At 32.2% G+C, this 19,464-nt stretch overlaps 1 protein-coding gene across 2 annotated transcripts in view; it reads right to left on the bottom strand.

Annotated features, from left to right (window-relative positions):
• The window catches only part of CD226 (CD226 molecule), a 105,572-nt gene extending 87,331 nt beyond the window's left edge, over positions 1 to 18,241 (bottom strand). The window contains exons 1-3 of one of the 2 annotated variants that reach the window (XM_074274147.1): positions 17,921 to 18,241; positions 17,543 to 17,605; positions 17,267 to 17,347 (exon numbers count right to left, since the gene is read on the bottom strand). In XM_074274147.1, the coding sequence (XP_074130248.1) occupies positions 17,267 to 17,347; positions 17,543 to 17,605; positions 17,921 to 17,966 (190 nt within the window). In that variant the 5' untranslated portion in view covers positions 17,967 to 18,241. Of the gene's footprint in view, positions 1 to 17,266; positions 17,606 to 17,920 lie in introns of both variants that reach the window. The other variant, XM_074274137.1, reaches the window with a different exon arrangement.
• Between the last annotated feature and the right edge of the window lie 1,223 nt (positions 18,242 to 19,464).

Here is a 19,464-nt window from a genome sequence, read left to right as displayed (position 1 = left end):
CTAAAAGGGAATTAAAGGCATAGCTGAAATCATTTGTAAATATAAAACAGTTATCTGAAGTAAGATATATTTTTGCTCTAAGTAGTTGAAATAACATATTAAACAATTTATTCTAAATAGGACACTTGTATTTGGCTCTTCCTTTAGATAATTGATAAAAAGGAATATGTTGGGTAAGTAAAGAAGGGTCCCCTACATTGAAAAAAGAAATAATAATGATAATAATAATAATAAAAGAGTTTTACATAATACTTACAATTTATAAAATGTTTTATTTACATAATGTTATTTGATTCTAAGAACAACCTTGTGAGGTAAGTAAAGAGCATATTAAATTAATTTTATGGATGTAGAACCTAAGGGTCTCAGAGATCACATCCCTCAGTCACATAGCTAAGAAGTAACAGAGCTAATGCTCAAACCCAAGTCTTTTGTCTCCAAATTCAATGTTGTTTCTACTTACATAAGTCGTGTGTATGTTTGTAGTCTACTAGAAATAGGAGCTGTACCTGAAATTTTTTTGTCTTAGGGAAATCTCACATGATGAAATTTTCTTAAGCAATTTCAGTCATCATATTCTTTGTAATAAGAGCTGTCTAGAACCCTGAAAGGGGCAGCTGTGTGGTACACAGCAGATAGAGTGCCAAACCTGAAGTCAAGAAGACTTCTTTTTCTGAGTTCAAATCTGATCTCAGACTTTTCCTAGCTGTGTGACCCCGAGGAAGTTATTTATCATGGTTTCCTCATCTGTAAAACGAGTTGAAGAAGGAAATGGTGAACAACTCCAGTATCTTTGCCAACAAGTCCCAAATGGGCTTATGAAGAGTTGGACATGACTAAAAACAACTGAATAATTGATCCTTGAAAGGCTAGATGACTTGCCCAGAAAGTATGTAGCAGACATATGATTTGAATCCAGGTTTTCCTGTCTTGAAGATCAGTTCTCTAGGTCCTTCTCTTCAATGTTCTTATGTATAATTAAAATCATCTTATTTCTTTTAAGATTTCCATTTTTTTCTTTTTAATTTTAGGTTATAGAGCTGTATTATCAGAGACAGAGAGAATTTCTGTAAAACACCTATATTTGAGCATGATTTCTTGTGCATGGCAAATATAAAGTTAGGGATTTACTCTCTTATAATATACCCTTAGGGGAAAAAGAATAAAGAAAATAAAATAGTCTTGGGATAGTTTAGGATGAGGAAAGCTTTTCTTGTAAATATTCATTTTATTTTAGGGAGGAGCATTGGCAATAACCTTACCTTCTACAAGACCAAAAATTTCCCTTACCATCTATCTTCTGTGTTTACTACTTAGCTTCATTAAAGAGTAAGATTTCCAAGCCCTTAAAAGATTTTGGTTTCATCAATAAAGTGTTCTGAAAATATTCCTTATAGGTGCTTTTGAAGATTTTATTTCCTTTTAAAACAAAAAACTGCTGAAATGCAGCATTTTTACAGAACACTTTTATGAAAAGTACTTTTTATGATAAAGTAAAAGGCCTGTTATTGATCTGGTTGGAATTGACCATAAGAGATGTTTTATAGCTTTATTTCTTTAAATGTTAGGTTTGAAGGTGATTTTTTTTTCTTATTATTCTAAATCAAATGAAAGCAACGCCAGGAAAAAAAAAAAAAAAAAAAAAAAAAAAAAAAAAAAAAAAAACAACGAATGTGATGGACTAAACTGGAAAAATCTAAACAGGAAAAGGAAACCAAGCTAATATGTATTGACCCTAGAGCAGAGAAAATAAAAAACAAAATTTTCACCTTGAGCTTTTTAACACTTCTTGGTATTTTCTTTGTCAGACAGCAGTATGACAGAAGACATTACCAAGTTTCAACTTAGTACCTATCACAAATATGAAGCAAATAGAGCTGTTTTTATTAATTCTGCTACTGGATCGAAGATGGGGAAAAGAAAGTAACACATTATAATTTGAGATAGAAAAAAGAGAAAGACAAATGCTTAAAGAGAAATTAAAGCTAAAAATGTCATTCTTTCTTAAAAGAAGATTCCCTTCTAATTAAAAAAGTCAAATAAAAAAATAAATGAATATAGGATGTTTTTAATGATGTGGATTTTAACATCAGATGCTGGAATCAAAGCAAGATATTAGGCAAAAATAAAAATAAAAATAAAAGGAACTAACAATTCACATTTATATTGTACTTTCATGTTTACAAAGTACTTTGCTCATAATCCTAGGAGACAAGTATTCAAGTATGTGCTCCACTGAGATTAAGTTCCTTGCTCAGGTTATCATAGCTTGCAAATGTTGCAAGTAGAATTTCTCCCCAAAGCCAGATATTTTTTTAATTGAATTGTTTAGAACCATGATCATATAACTTTACACAGCTAATACTGTGCACAGTATTTCACACTAGAAAGTGCTTCATAGATGTCTTTAACAAATTAATGTATTTATTCATCAAGCAAACCAAAAATGTCTTTATATATCCAAACCAAATGATTATTTTGTTATTATTGCTGTTAAAACAGCATTTACAAGAAATTGAACAAGCCCTTAGCTCCTTAAGAAAAAAAAATTCTTAGGACCAGATGGAATTACAAAAGAATTCTACCAAACATTTCAAAAAACAATTTCAATATTATATAAATTATTTGAAAAAGTAACTAAATAAGTAGTTTATCAAATTTCTTCTATGACAAAAATTGGTAACAAAACTAAGGAAAGAAAAACCATTATAGACCTATTTTCCTAATGAATATTGATGCAAATAAATAAATTAAATGCTAACAAGGAGATTACAACAATATATCACAAAGATTATACACTGCATCTAAGTGAAATTTATACCAAGAGTGCAGGACCAGTACAACATTAGGAAAATTTTAAACATAGTTGATCATATTCATAACAAACACAATAAAAATTATGTCATTAAATCCGTAGATATGAGGAAAATTTTTTGGTAAAATATAACACTTATTCCTATTAAACAATGTTAGAAACCATGGGAAGAAATTAAGTCTTTCTTTTAATGACAAGTAGAATCAAACTAAAATCAAGAACAAGCATTATCTATAATAGGAACGCACTAAAAGTTTTCCCAATAAAATCAGGGACGAAGCAAAAATGTCCATTATTACCACTATTATTCAATATTGTATTAGAAATACAGGAAATAAGAAGAAATTGAATGAAATGAATAGGCAATGGGGAAACAAAGCCATTCACTCTTTATAGATATAGTGTAGATAATCAACTAAAGACTAGTTGAGGAGGCAGCTATTTGGCGCAGTGGATACAGCAACAGCCTTGAATTCAGGAGGACCCTAGTTCAAATCTGGTCTCAGACACTTAACACTTCCTAGCTGTGTGACCCTGGGCAAGTCACTTAACCCCAGCCTCAGAAAAAGGAAATAAATAAATAAACAAATAAATAAATAAATAAAAACTAGTTGAAACAATTAGTAAGGTTAGTGAACTTATGTGATATATATTAAACCTACATAAATCATCAGTCTTTATATATGTCAATAACAAAACTATCAATAAGAAAAATAGTCATTTAAAATAATTTCAAGAAAATATAAACTACTTGGTAGTCTACCTGCAAAGACAAACACAAAAGAAAGTTCACAACACTTTTCATTCAAATAAAGACAGATATAAACAACTGGAGAAATAATAGTTACTCATGAATAGGCTGAGCCAATATAATAAAAATGACAATTCTGTCTAAATTAATTTACTTTTTAATGCCATACCAATCAAACTACCAAATAACTACTTTATAGACCTGGAAAAAAAATAGCAAAATTCATCTAAAAGAACAAAAGGTCAAGAATATCAAGGAAATACATGAAAAAAAATGTGAAGAAAGGTAATCTGGCAGTATCAGATTTCAAATTATTTTGAGAATGGTAATCTTAAAAACCATCTGGTACCGGCTATTAAATAAAATGGTGGATCAATGGAATAGATTAGTACATTTATATACTAGGAAATTATAATAATACTTTAATGTTCAATAAACTCAAAGATCCAAGCTTTTTGGGGAATGATTTAATATTTGATAAAAATTTCTAGGAAAACCAGAAAGCAATTTGTTTGATAGAAACTAGGGATGGACCAATAGTTCATACTATATACCAAGATAAGGTCAAAATGGGTACATGTTTTAGACATAAATGGTGATATCCAAACAAATTGAGGAAGCATGGAAACTTATTTATCAGATTTATGAATAAGGGAAGAGTTTATAACCAACCAAAAGATAAAGAGATTCATAGGAAGTATAATGGACATTTTGATTATATTAAGTTAAAAGGTTTCACATACATACACACAATTGAAATTAGAAGAAAAGCAGGAAACTGGGAAATTATTTTTACAGTAAGATTCTCTGACAAAGGCTTCAACTCTTAGATATATGCAAAACTGTCAAATTTATAAAAATAAATGTCAGTGTCTAATTCATAAAAATTATGAATAATTTTAGAAGAATCAAATCTATAGTGATATAAAAATATTCTAAACACTACTGGTTAGAAATATATAAATTAAAATAATTATGGCATTTCACCTCATACCTATCATATTGGAAAATATGATTGAAAAAGAAAATGAGAAATGTTGAAGGGGGTGTAGAAATAATGAGAGATGTCAAGAAAATTACTTTATAAGATGACAATACTCCCCAAACTAATCTATTTATTTAGTGCTATACCAATCAGACTCCCAAGAAACTATTTTAATGACCTAGAAAAAATAACAACAAAATTCATATGGAAGAATAAAAGGTCGAGAATTGCAAGGGAACTAATGAAAAAAAAAGTCAGAGGAAGGTGGTCTAAGTGTACCTGGTCTAAAGCTATATTATATAGCAGCAGTCACCAAAACCATTTGGTACTGGCTAAGAAATAGAACGGTAGATCAGTGGAACAGATTAGATACAAAGGACAAAAAAGGGTACATCTATAGCAATCTAATCTTTGACAAACCCAAAGATACCAACATTAGGGACAAAAAATTCATTATTCGGAAAAAACTGTTGGGAAAACTGGAAATTAGTATGGCAGAAATTAGATATGGATCCACACTTAACACCATATACCAAGATAAGATCAAAATGGGTCCATGATTTAGGCATAAAAAATGAGATAATAAATAGATTAGAGGAACAGAGAATAGTCTACCTCTCAGACCTGTGGAGGAGGAAGGAATTTATGACCAGAGGAGAACTAGAGATCATTATTGATCACAAAATAGAAGATTTTGATTACATCAAACTAAAAAGTTTCTGTACAAACAATACTAATGCAAACAAGATTAGAAGGGAAGTAACAAATTGGGAAAATATTTTTAAAAGTAAAGGTTCTGACAAAGGTCTCATTTCCAAAATATATAGAGAACTGACCCTGACTTATAGGAAACCAAACCATTCTCCTATTGATAAATGGTCAAGGGATATGAACAGACAATTCTCAGATGATGAAATTGAAACTATTTCCACTCATATGAAAGAGTGTTCCAAATCACTACTGATCAGAGAAATGCAAATTAAGACAACTCTGAGATACCACTACACACCTGTCAGATTGGCTAATATGACAGGAACAAATAATGATGAATGTTGGAGGGGATGTGGGAAAACTGGGACACTGATACATTGTTGGTGGAGTTGTGAAAGAATCCAGCCATTCTGGAGAGCAATTTGGAGCTATGCCCAAAAGGTTATCAAAATGTGCATACCCTTTGACCCAGCAGTGCTGTTATTGGGATTATATCCCAAAGAAATACTAAAGAGCAGAAAGGGACTTGTATGTGCCAAAATGTTTATGGCAGCTCTTTTTGTTGTAGCTAGAAACTGGAAGTTGAATGGATGTCCATCAATTGGAGAATGGTTGGGTAAATTGTGGTATATGAAGGTTATGGAATATTATTGCTCTGTAAGAAATGACCAGCAGGAGGAATACAGAGAGGCTTGGAGAGACTTAAATCAACTGTTGCTGAGTGAAATGAGCAGAACCAGAAGATCGCTGTACACTTCAACAACAATACTGTATGAGGATGTATTCTGATGGAAGTGGAAATCTTCAACATAAAGAAGATCCAACTCACTTCCAGTTGATCAATGATGGACAGAAATAACTACACCCAGAGAAGGAACACTGGGAAGTGAATGTAAATTGTTAGCACTACTGTCTACCTACCCAGGTTACTTATACCTTCGGAAGCTAATAATTAATGTGCAACAAGAAAAATGGTATTTACACACATATATTGTATCTAGGTTATATTGTAACACATATAAAATACATGGGATTACCTGTCATGGGGGGGGGAGGGAGTGCAGGGAGGGAGGGGATAATTTGGAAAAATGAATAAAAAAAAAAGAAAATTACTTTATAGAGGTAGAAAAATTAATAACAAAATTCATATGGGAGGACAAAAGGCCAAGAATTTCAAGGGAATTAGTGAAAAAAAATGCAAGGGAAGGCCTAGCAATAACAGATCAAAAACTGTATTATGAAGCAGCAGTCATCAAAACCATTTGGTATTAGCTAAGAAATAGAGTAGGAAATCAGTGGAATAGGTTAGGTTTACAAGATACAGTAATCAATGACTATAGTAAATCTAGTATTTGATAAACCAAAGCCTCCAGTTTCTGGGATAAAAACACACTATTTGACAAAAATTGCTGGGAAAACTGGAAAATAATATGGTACAAACTAGGCATCGACCAATACCTAAGACCCTATACCAAGTTATGATAAAAATGGGTTCCTGATTTAGATATAAAGGGTGATACTAGAAACAAATTAGGAGAACAAGGGATAGCCCACCTTTCAGATCTGTGAAGAAGGAAGGAATTTAAGGCCAAATTGTAGAGAACACTATAAAATACAAAATGGATACTTATGATTATGTTAAATTAAAAAAGGTTTGTCATTAAAAAAAAAATGCAACCAAGATTGGAAGGGAAGCAGAAAGCTAGGAGAAAATTTTTACAGCCAGTATTTTTTATAAAAGCATCATTACTAAAATATAGAGAGAATTGATGCAAATTTATAAGAACACAAACCACCAATTGATAAATGATCAAAGGATATAAATAATTTTTAGATAAAGAAATTAAAGTCATTTCCAGTCATATGAAAAATGCTCTAAAGCACTGTTTATTAAAGAAATGCAAATTAAGACAATTTTGAGGTACCACTTCACACCTCTCAAATTGGCTAAGACTACAGGAAAAGATATTGATAAATATTGAAGGGGATATGGGAAACATGGGACACTAATGCACATTTGGTAAAGATGTGAACTGATTCAAACATTCTGGAGAACAATTTGGAACTCTACCCAAAGAGTTATAAAACTCTACATACCCTTTGATCCAGCAGTATCTTTACTAGGTCTGTATCACAAAAAGATCATAAAAGATGGAAAAAGACCCACATATGCAAAAATGTTTGTAGCAGCCCTTTTTGAAGTGGCAAGATACTGGAAATTGAGTGGATGCCCATAAGCCATAAATGCCTGAATAAGTTATGGTATATGAATGTAATGGAATATTACTGTTCTATAAGAAATTATGAGCAGGCTGATTTAGAAAAGCCTGGAAAGACTTACATAAATTGATGTTAAGTAATGTGAACAGAGCTTTGTACACAGCAACAACAAGATTATGTGATGATCAACTGTAGTGGACTTTAATGTTTTCAAAAATGCAGTGTTTCAAAGCAATTCCAAAACACTTGTGATGGAAAGAGCCACCCACATCCACAGAAAGAATTATGGAGACTGAATGTTTATCAAAGCAGGGTATTTTCACCCTTTTTGTTGTTGTTTCTTTGCTTGTTTTTTTTTTCTTTTTTTTTTTAATCTGATTTTCCTTGTGTAGAATGACAACTATGGATATATATTTAGAAGAATTGCACATCTTTAACCTATATTGAATTGTCTAGGGAAAGGAGGAAAGGGATAGAGAAAGAGAAAATTTTAGAGCACAAAGTTTTACAAAGGTGAATGTTGGAAAGTATCTCTGCGTGTATTTGGGAAAATAAAATTCTATTAATAGTTTTTTTTAATTGAGAGATTAATGCACTATTGATGGATTTATTAATTTGTCCAACTATTATAAAGAGCAAATTGGAACTATGCCTAAACATCTATCAAACTGTGCATACTCTTTGACCCAGCAATACTAGTTTTTATCTAATAGGTCTGTATCCCAAAAAGATCAAAGAAAAAAGAAAAGAACCTATATATACAAAAAAATATTTACAGGAGTTCTTTTATAGTAGGACAGAAGCAGAAATTGAGGGAATTATTGGATTGAGTTGAGTAAATGACTGTAATGGGATATTATTATGCTATAAGAAATGAAGAACAGGATCATTTCAGAAAAACTTGAGAATTATGATCAACTGTGATATATTTAGCGACTATTATCAATACAATGATCCAATATAATTCCAAAGTACTTATGTTGAAAAATGATATCCAGTATGAACAGACAATTTTCAGATGAAGAAATTAAAGCTATCCATAGGCATGTGAAAAAATGCTCTAAATCACTGTTGATTAGAGAAATGAAAATTAAAACAACTTTGAGGTAACACCTCATGCCTCTCAGATTGGCTAAGATGACAAGAAAAGATAATGAGAAATGTTGGAAGGGGTATGGGAAAATTGGGAAAATAACATATTGTTGATGGAGTTGTGAAATGATCCAACCATTCTGGAGAGCAATTTGGAACTATGTTCAAAGGATCTAATACTGTGTATTCCCTTTGTTTCAATAGCACCACTACTGTTGGAAATCATAAAAGAGGGAAAACAACCCACATGTACAAAAATATTTATAGCAGCTCTTTTTGTGGTGACAAAGAATTGAAAAATGAGTAGATGCTCATCAGTTGGGGGATGACTAAGTTATTGTATATGAAAATAATGGAATATTGTTGTTCTATAGAAAATTATGAACAAAATGATTTTAGAAAAGTCTGGAATGATTTATATGAACTGATCTGAACAAAACAAGCAGCAACATTGTACACAGCAACAACAAGATTGTGGAATGATCAACTAAGACAGACTTGGTTCTTCTCAGTGGTTCAGTAATCCAAGGCAATCCCAATAATCTTTAGATGAAAAACCCAATTACATTTAGAGAGAGAAATATGGAGGCTGAATATAAATCAACACATCCTATATTCATTTTTTTTCCTTTTTCTTATGTTTTTTTTTTCCTTTTCTTGTGGTTTTTCCCTTTTGTTCTGATTTTTCTCTTCCAACATGATTTATAAGGAAATATGCAAAAAATATATATATATATACATGTAATTTGGGAAAATAAACAAATAAAAACAGAAAAATGAAATAAAATCAAACTCAATTTACTCTCTCTTTTTCTGCTTTAAATCTATTAAGCAATGCCTGTTTTTAATGATCTTTCCCTTCACAAACTCCTGATCAAGCAGCTAAATTTTGTAGAAACGTGAAAGATGAGAAACTTCTATGTAATAGTTGTACTCTTTGATCTCCTAAGTTCAAACTTTGAGGGCACATTTTCAAGAAAAGTTAAATATGGACTGCTATATATTATAGATACGTGGTAGCAAGGTGATGCAGTATATAGAGTATTGAGCCTGGAATCAGAAGGACCTGAGTTAAAATATAACCTCAATCACTTGCTAGTTGTGTGACCTTGGGAAAATCTCTTAATCCATTTGCCTCAGTTCCTCATCTTAAAATGAGCTGGAGAAGTAAATGATAACCACAGTTTCTTTTCCAAGAAAACCCCAAATGAGTTACAAAGAGTCGGGCACAACTGAAACAACTGAACAACCATAAATTATAGACTTCCCCAAAAGTAATATGAGAAATTTAACAAAAAGGACAATTAGATGTTCTGATCCCCTGCTGGGTTTGTAAAAACATCAGATGGAATATATACCTTTCATAGAGAAATAAGAAAAACTTGGTGGAAAAATTCATTGGAAAAGAACCATTGTGGTTCTTGCACAATTTGCTTTTTTGTTAGAATTTTAAATGCCTACCATTTAAAAAAAAATTGAATTCCCAAGAATAAATACTCAACACTGGTTTTCCTTTAGCAAAGTGAAAATCATTTGTCTCAACCAGAACTATACTCCTGTGCATACTTCTATCAAATATCACAATATTGAAGACATATTCCTTAAAACACTTACTTTAGTTGAATGATCAATGGAGACTCTCTAACACTGAATTTTATAAAGACATCAGGGATGAAGTTGTGAAAGCCTTCGTTTGGATACTGTCATTTCTCATTTTTTTCTGATTCAAATTTATAAAAGATAATTTTTTTTCAATAGAATATTCTTATACTAAGAAAATTATAAGATATAAAAAAGGAAAGAAAATAATAAAGGCAGGGATTATGAAATGTGATCACAATTCAGGCAAGACCATTTCCAGCATCTATACCTCATTCTTTTTCTTTTTCTCTTCATATATCCTCTCCCCCTCATATCACAAAATATACTACTCTTCCTTCCTTTGGAAAATTAAGCTTTCTATTCATTTGTTCCACCCATTATCTTCAGACTCCACTGAGAATTTGTTGCTTCAGTTGTCCCCTCTTACTTATCAGCCTTTTCTCTCTCCAATATCCCCTTCTCTTATGATTCTCAATATGTATAGTTTTCTTTTTTTTAAAAGAAACTTTACTGCTTTCTTTGAAATATATTTTTTTCCTACTTCCTATAAAACCAAACTTCTCACTTTTGGTTTATCCCCGTAGTATGCATTTCCTCATAACATAGTATATTCATTCTTTCTGCTTCTGCCCCTCCTATTTTGCTCAACATGTTTTTCTAAAGGTTACCAATCACTTCACAGTGTTCAAATTAAATTCCTAATCCTATTTGATATGTCTGCACTGTTGACTTAATACAGCCTTGAAATTCCTTCCTTGGCACTTTGTCATTTCTTTCTCTATGTTCTACTCAGACAATGAGAGAATCTTAAAATTAGAAAGAAAGCCATAGATCATCTAGGCTATGACTTAAAAATACAAATCCTCTCTACAATATACAGACTTAGAGGAAGACCTCCACTTAAGGGAAACTTGATACTTAGCAAGCTAGCCCATTCCATTTCATAAATGATAGGATTACTAAGTTTGCCTTACTTTGAGTCAAAATCTCTCAGTAATATCTACACAATGGTACTAGCTCTGTTCCTAGAGCCCAGAACAATAAGCCTAACATTTCTAATGCATGACATAGCAAGTCATTGTCTTACTAGGTCTTCTCCAGGCAGTGTCTTAAGTTACTTCAATGAATCATAACAGAACATGTTCCTTATGTTGATGACATCAGAGATCATTTTCAAATATCTGAGTAAAACCAGAAGTCTCACTGTTCACTCATATTCCATTTGCAGTCCACTAAAATTCCCTGATCTTTTGTCATATGAACTGAAATTTCATTGTTTCTCTATGATGCTGTATTTGTTCAAGATATTACACATCCCTATTCATTTTCATCATATTTCTGTTATTAATGGAGCTATTGTTATTGTTAGGTAATTTTTCAATCATGTCTGACACTTCATGATCTCATTTGGAGTTTTCTGGAAAAGCTACTGAAGCAGTTTTCCATTTCCTTTACCAGTTCATTTTACAGATGAACTGAAGCAAACAGGGTTAAGAGTCCACAGCTAGAAAGTGTCTGAGTCCATATATATAACTCAGGAAAATGAGTTTTTCTGACTCCAGTCTCAACAATCTATCCTCTATGCTACCTACCTGACCTTCTTCATATTAGGATTGGCTAATCATTTCAGCTTATTGGACTCCTTTTGGAATCTGATCCTGTCACCTAACACATTAACTATTCTTCCTACATTTATATCATCCAAATGTAATGAACACGTAATTAATTGTCTTTATCTGAGTCAGTGATTAAAACATTGAACAGAACAAAGCAAAAGGGCAAAACTCAATTACATTCATTGGGTTCTACTCATTCTCCAAGTGCTAAATGTGAGCATTTCTGAAGTATTGATACTTTGTTGCTTTTTTAGTTTATATATGCAATCTCTCTCAGAGTTTTATCCTTTCTCAAAGCTGCTACTGTTACCTATACAGAAGACTTTCAGATCTACATCTCTATTTCCAGATGTCTCTCCCAAGCTTGCTCTCACTTTTTCCTGGTTGGGTTTCTCTACCAAAATGTTCTATCCGTATTTAAAAATCATCATCACCCAAATCAAACTAATTATCCTACTTATTATTTCTGTTAATGTTATGACTAGTTTTCTAGTCACTCATATTGGAAACTTTGTTCATTTTTTAAACTTTTTTCTCTTGCTGATTCTCCCTAATCAGTCAGTTGTCAAGCCTTCTTTTGATGTCTTGAATTCCCATTCCCTTAAATTTCTGATATCCTAAGTTTTATCTGTAAGCTTTCTTTACTGGAATACTATAATAACCTCCTAACTGTCTTTCCAATGATAATGAAAATAATATTAGTGATGTTAATAATACTTAAGGAAGCATGGTAACAATAGAAAGGGCACTGAACTTGCAATAATGGAATCTGAATTTGAATCCAGGTTCTGTTATGTAAAACTTGAGAAGAACTAGTTGAGTCATTTCAATCAATCTATAAAAAAGCATCACATGCTAGTCATTGTGCTGGATGCTGGGGATTTAAAAAGAGGCAAAATAGTGGATAGTGAAGTCGAGAACCTGAGTTCAAATCTTGCCTCAGACACTTAACACTTCCTAAGTGTAGGACCCTTGGCAAGTCACTTAGCCCCAATTGCCTCAGGAAAAAAAAAAAAAAAAGGAAGGGGGGCAGCAAAAGACAAGTCCCTTCCCCAGAGGAATTTTCAATTTCTACTTCTAAGGACTTCAATTTTCTCATCTGTAAAATGAGGGGGCTATATTAAATTACCTCTGAAATGCCTTTCAGCTCTAGAACTATGATCCCAATTATATTTGAATGGTGATTTATTTTTAACAAGATGTTTTCCTCTAAACCCTGCAAAGAATGGAATATAAGTGTAATTATTTTCATTTTATAAAAGGCAAGTAAGGCTCAGAGAGTTTATGGAACTTATTCACAGTCACATAGTGATCAATTTAAGATATGAATTCAGATCTTCTGACTCTTTCAATTATGCTACATTGCTGTAATATTGCTTTACTTCAGTTCATGCAACACACCATCACCTGGATAATCCTCCTAAAAAAACACTTTTCTTCTATAAAAATGCTGAACAAGCTGATTTTAGAAAGGCCTGGAAGATTTACATGAACCTGATGTTGAGCAAAACAAGTAGAACCAGGAATACGTTGTATACAATAACAGCAAGATTGTCCAATGATCAACTATAACAAACTTGGTTCAGTAATCCAAGGCAATCCCAATAAACTTTGTATAAGAAAACACTATCTGCATCCAGAAAGAGAACTATGAAAATTGAATGTAAATCAACACATGCTATATTAACTTATTTTTTCTGTTTTTTTCCTCTCCCTTTTGTTCTAATTCTACTCTCCCAACATGATTCATAAAAAAATGTATGTTTTTAAAAATAATATACATGTATAACCAGAAAAAACAATTAATAAAAAAAATTAAATAAAAAAACACCTTTTATCATGTCACTCACTTATTCAATACCTATCAGAAAAAGCCAAAATTCATTAGTTTGGCATTTGAGTCCCTTAACAAGTTGCTCTACCCTCCTTTTCCAGACTTATTCTCTTCTACTTCTCTATAAGAATCCTTTACTTTCATCAAACTGATGGATTCGCTATCCCTAAATACAAGTGGTTGGTCCTTTCCTATCTCTTTGCATTTGCTCTTTTAATTTCCCCCATTTTAAATGTCCTTTTCTGTTCCTATCTTCTTTTAACAAAATCTATCCTTTCAAGTTCAATTTGAAATAGGCTTTCATAAAGCCTCTTCTTATCATCTCAGTCTTAAGAGAGTTCTGTACTTATTTGTGTCTCTCCTGGCAAGTCACAATCTCCTATAGCAAGCAATCATTGAATTGCACTCTTCTCTATATCCCCTATAACATGTATAAAATTTTTCAATGATACTAGGGGCTCAGTATATTGGTGGATGAAAGAAAAACTGAATGGTTCAGTTGATTCAACATGCGTCCTTTGAATATACAGGTCAGCTAAATTGATATTTTTGAATTTATGTGGCCCCTCCCCCTTTTAATTTTGCTCATATGAGGCTTTAATAAGCATTTCTTGCTTGGTTGCTTACAAAGAATTTTTAAATACTAAAGATCTTTTTAAAACAAACTATCAAAAAAAAAAAAGTAACAGAGTAGTCAGCTCCCTTTGCTTTCTTCATGTATAATAGCATCTAGTTGAAATACATATATTTTGAACATCACTATAAAATCACAGAATTTTAGAATGGCCCTTAGAAAATGGTAGCAATTCTCTACAATAAAACCTACAAATTACTTTAATTAATTTAAGTAGAGGAAATAGAGAATATCAAGAAGAAAGAAAGAAAGAAAGGAAAAGAGAAAATGATTGAATTTCATCTATATTTCACAAATTTTGGAGGCAAGTGACATTGGCATAACTGTATTTGATGTCTTTAAGCCACTATGACTAGACTTTCTTGATACAACTTTCTTGGAATATTCCTATTATTTATATGTCTTTTCAAAGGAACCCAAGCTGACTTATTTCAAAAGAATGTTGTTGATATCAATCTCCTAATCTACCTGAAAGAGAAGATCTCCCTCTTTCTAATAATAATCAAGCAGAAAAAGGACCCAAATGATAATGTTAGCTTATTCGGTTAAATTTTTAGCCCCTCCCAAGGACAAATTTCAGAAAAATCTTATCAGGGCTTTGACTAACTTATAATATTTAGAGTTATAGCTCCATATAGGGAATTTCCTCCCCAGTAGGAAATTTCTCCTTTTTCCCAGACCTATTATTTAAATCTTCTCATGGGCCACAAACGCAATATTTCATACTGTCCTGTCCCTTATATTATGTGATGTGAATAAAAAAGAATCCCCTGGTCTTCATTATAGATTAAGCATTTGTAAAGCAGAATTCATTATTTGTGAAGACTGACCATATTCCATAAACTTCTTCTTCTTTTTTTTTTTTTTTTTGGTCAGTGTGATTACTTAGACTTTGGTATCATTACCAAAAATACAGATAAAATTTTGAAAATCACAGACCAATATTTTCTCTAATCTAGCCTTCCAAAACATAGAATACAGATACAAAGAGACAGAAATAGGAACAGAAACAAAGACAGAAAGAGAGAAAAAGAGAGGGGGAAATGCAAATGTAGCATTGTCACAAATTAAAAAAACACCCTTCCATACTAACTATAAAGCCAACTCCCTTGCCTCTGCCACCCAGTAATAATACAGCAGCAGAAAGAATATTTAATCAGGAATCAGAGGTCCTCAGTTCAAATCCTGCCAGGGCTATATAATATCTATGTCTTTGGGCTTTTCCCTTAAATTTCCTAGATAGTTTCTTCATCTGTAATATAGGGGAATTTGGATGAATTGGCTTTTAAGTTCCCTTTCACTTCTACATTCACTGCTCCTATTAGAGAAAATAGGAAAGCATGGTCATAGTTTGTTACTCACAAAGGTTTAATAATCCTACCTTAAGGCTACCACTTTAATTTAGTTATTTGCAAATCCAACTACTTTTCTCTATTCCCAACAGCCTACGTATCTGGGATGAGACCAGAAAAAATTGGCTGACTTCTAGCAAGATGCAGAAAATTTCACTTGGGACAAAAGCTACAATGACCTGACACTCAGAGGAGGAAGGTGAAACTCAGCTTTGTCATCAGCCAATTGTGGACATCTGTTGGGCAGCATATTGATATTTCTTATGCCTGCCAAAGCTATCTTCTATTATCATGGATAATTAAGAGCCAACTGTACTCTATAAGCTTACAAATAGTACTTCACAGATGAGTGAAAACAGAAGCCAACAAGGACTGAAGTGGTAAAATGGATTCTTTAGTGAATGAATAGTTAAGCAAAGAGATCTTGACAACTGACACCAAGTGAATGCCATTTGAAGAAAAAGGGAACTGAGAAGTGTTGTGCTTAGGTACAAGTGAATAACAACGGGACTTGGAGTCCTTTCCTAATCTCCACCTTTTGATGTTTTCTATTGGCAATATCAATGACAGTTTCAAGCTGTTACTCCCTTAAAAATAGGGCAATGGGAAATAGACAGAAGTCATGTGGACAGAGCTGGCTGAATAAACTAGTATAATTTAACTCAGAAGCATCTCTTTTCCCTAAAAAATCACTTTTGCTCTCCTGTCTCTTTTGATTTTAGAATTATGTCATTGGAAGTACTTTCCTTTGGATTAACATTCAAATTTTCCTGGAAGAAGTAAAACAAAGCCATGACCAACTATTGAATTAATTCATACTTATAATAGTAATAGTAACTAATATTTATATAGAACTTTAATATTTGCAAGTAAATTTAATATATTATCTCATGTGATCCTCATATCACCACTATGGTTGTAGGTACAATTATTATCTTAACTTTGCAAAGGATGAAACTGGGATACATGATTAATAGTTGTAAGAGGACCCAAATTATCTTCTATTCTTAATTCATTGGTTGGTACAGTGATTTGTGTATTGGAATTACTTAATAAATGCTTTATTTGTTAGTTCAAATCCCTATCTTCCAGTCCCCAAGACCAGAGACCTATTAAATTCATTTCCAAAATGATAGCAAGTTGAGAGTGACTAACTCCCTAATGAATGGTACCTTGAAGAGGACGGAGAGAGATCCAGGGTCAAGATGATAGCATTGATTGAGGTTATGTTGAATGCAATAAGAGAGCTCTAGGTATCTGTTAGTAGTGTGAATGTATTAGGTGCCTATATGGAAGTGAGGTTTAAAGAACAGAGAGACTAATGTTGAAAGCAAAGGTGGAAAAACAAACAACCTACTTCTCAACTTTATTTACAACATGCTTTGCCAATAGAAAACCTTAGAACAATATATATCTTTTGCACTCTACTTTTATCTTATATTCAAACAAGTAAAATATTATTTCCACTACAAATTAATTATATCATAAGAACAATTAAATTGATTTAAATTGTTATTCCCACTAAAAATTTTGATCCTGGATTACAAAATGCTGTATTACTGATTACTATGACTACTTACCTAGTTTTGCTTATATCTAAAAGTTTCTAATGATAAGGGGAATGACAGTTAGTGTCAAGAAAGTTTGCTCTTACCTGATTGGACAACCTGTATCACCTTTTCCCAAGGTCCATGAGGGAAAAGGTGGAGTATGCAGAGATAAAGGCCAAGGTCAGCTTTCGAGGCATTGTGGAAGAAAAGGGAAATGTCATTTGCAGTCACACTAGAGTTCAAAAAGCGAATCTTACTGATATAGTCTGCCCTAATGAGCCCACCATGCTTAGGACTGAAAATAGCCATGGAATTTTTCCCTTTTACTGTCATCTTGAACCATTCAGCTTGGCTTATAAAGCCCAATCCTGGATACATACACTCGAAAATCATGTTCTTGGCGAGCTTCACAGTTGCATCCACAAATTCCTCTTCAAACATGGCTGAAATGTATAACATAACAAGTAATTCAATTAAATTTTTTTAAAAATACGTAAAATTCCATATAAATACTTACACCTTTCTAAGATCTAGCACAATAATCAATGTAGTTATTCAAATAAATAATCTAACAATGATTTTATAAACCTAAGGAAAATTTTACTGATCTTATTGAGATAGCTTCTAGGTTCTTTGAACACCTGAAAAATATAAACATTAATGTGACTTTTGAATCATTCTAAATTCTGATTCTTTATTATAAGTTTGGAAAAATACACATTAAAAAAAAAGGAAAAAAATGGGAAAGGTCTTCCTACCTTTCTGTGCCTGAAGAATAACAAAAAGGAAAGGAAGACAATGCATCTCTGGAAGCACTTGTAAGCTGACATTGAGTTCAATACACTGTTTCCTGCTTCTAAGATACCATCAGTATTGGGTGGTTTGTTTTTTTTTTTTTTTTCCTTCTAACGAGAACACGGTTAAAACAGCTTCGCTTTCTTTTTCTTCTCTCTCTCTCTCTCTCTTTTTTAATAACAAAAATTCAAGGAAGGCAGCTAGCTTTGTAGTTATCTCATTTGTAGTTAGCTTATACTACTTGGACAAATGAGTTTCTGATTTTTTCTGGTCACTGAGGAAGATCATATATTTATTTTCTTGCTTTTGCTTCAGTAAAATAGTTCAGGGCACTAGCCACACCCACTTCATTTATGTAAAATGGTCCTATTGCTATAGATTCTTCTTTTTGAGTTTTCCTGGCAGAAACTGTAGTTGATGATTTAAGAACAACAACTATGGCCCATTTTTCAACCTCCTTCTTGCTCTCTTGAGAGGAAATATGATCTGGAGGAAAGAGTGGGTGGCTAAGGAGTCAAAAAGACGATTTAGATCTTACTTCTAATATAAATTGGGCATCATGCCCTTTAAATCCAGATGCTCTTAAAAGCATTTTTTTTTCTCTTTTGTACCTTTGAACCTCCCAAGATATCTTGGGGTTTATTGGTTAGATTTCTTTCTTAAGGACCAAGCCTTAAAACAAAACCAATCTGATTCTCATTGGCAACCAATAGGTCCTAGGTCAAGCCCCATTTGGCCATTGTTTGGGTCCTGATTGACTCAGATTAAATGAAAATAGCAATCATTTCTGCTAGGGCCAGAAACTATGAGGGTCTTCCCCTCCTGGATTTATTTATTTGTTTGTTTGTCTGTTTAGTTATTATATTTGTCTGTTCATTTATTTATGCATTTGTTTATTTATTTATATGTCTGAATCTTTTCTTAATCACTGAATGAGTATAGCTTCAGTCAAACTGAGACCTGTTGAAGACCTTAGCTTAAAAAGGTCAAGGTCTCCCATTTTATTCAGAGCTATCTCCAATCTTCTTGACTTATATCTTGCCATTAGACCTAGATGTCTCTGGAGGGGAAAGTGAGGGAGGTGAACTTGCACAGCCCTCCCTCACTTAAATCCTATTCACTTGCATGTTGTGACATCACCTCCCCAAGATTTTGGTCCTCTTCCAGAACAAAGGACAAATAACAACAACAATATTACATATTAAATCTTATAACAATGGACAAATCATTTAATCATTTGTGGCCCTTAGGCAACTCTGTACCTTTGTAAATTAGACTCCTCTACCTCAAAAAAAAAAAAAAAAAAAAGATTGTCTTTTACAATATATTTAAATATTTATAAAGGGCAAAAATAAAAAGTTCATAAGTGTAAATTAGCTTAGTAGGTTGATTTTATACATATATATGTATATATATATATATATATTCATATGTGTATATATATGTATATATACTCCTTTGAGCAAATATATATATATATATATATGTATATATATATATATATATA

The sequence above is a fragment of the Sminthopsis crassicaudata genome, chromosome 1 (genome assembly GCF_048593235.1).
Source record: "Sminthopsis crassicaudata isolate SCR6 chromosome 1, ASM4859323v1, whole genome shotgun sequence".
In the NCBI taxonomy this organism is placed as follows: Eukaryota; Metazoa; Chordata; class Mammalia; order Dasyuromorphia; family Dasyuridae; genus Sminthopsis; species Sminthopsis crassicaudata.
Note: the sequence above shows the minus strand (reverse complement) of the source record. Positions and strands in the feature narration are given on the sequence as shown.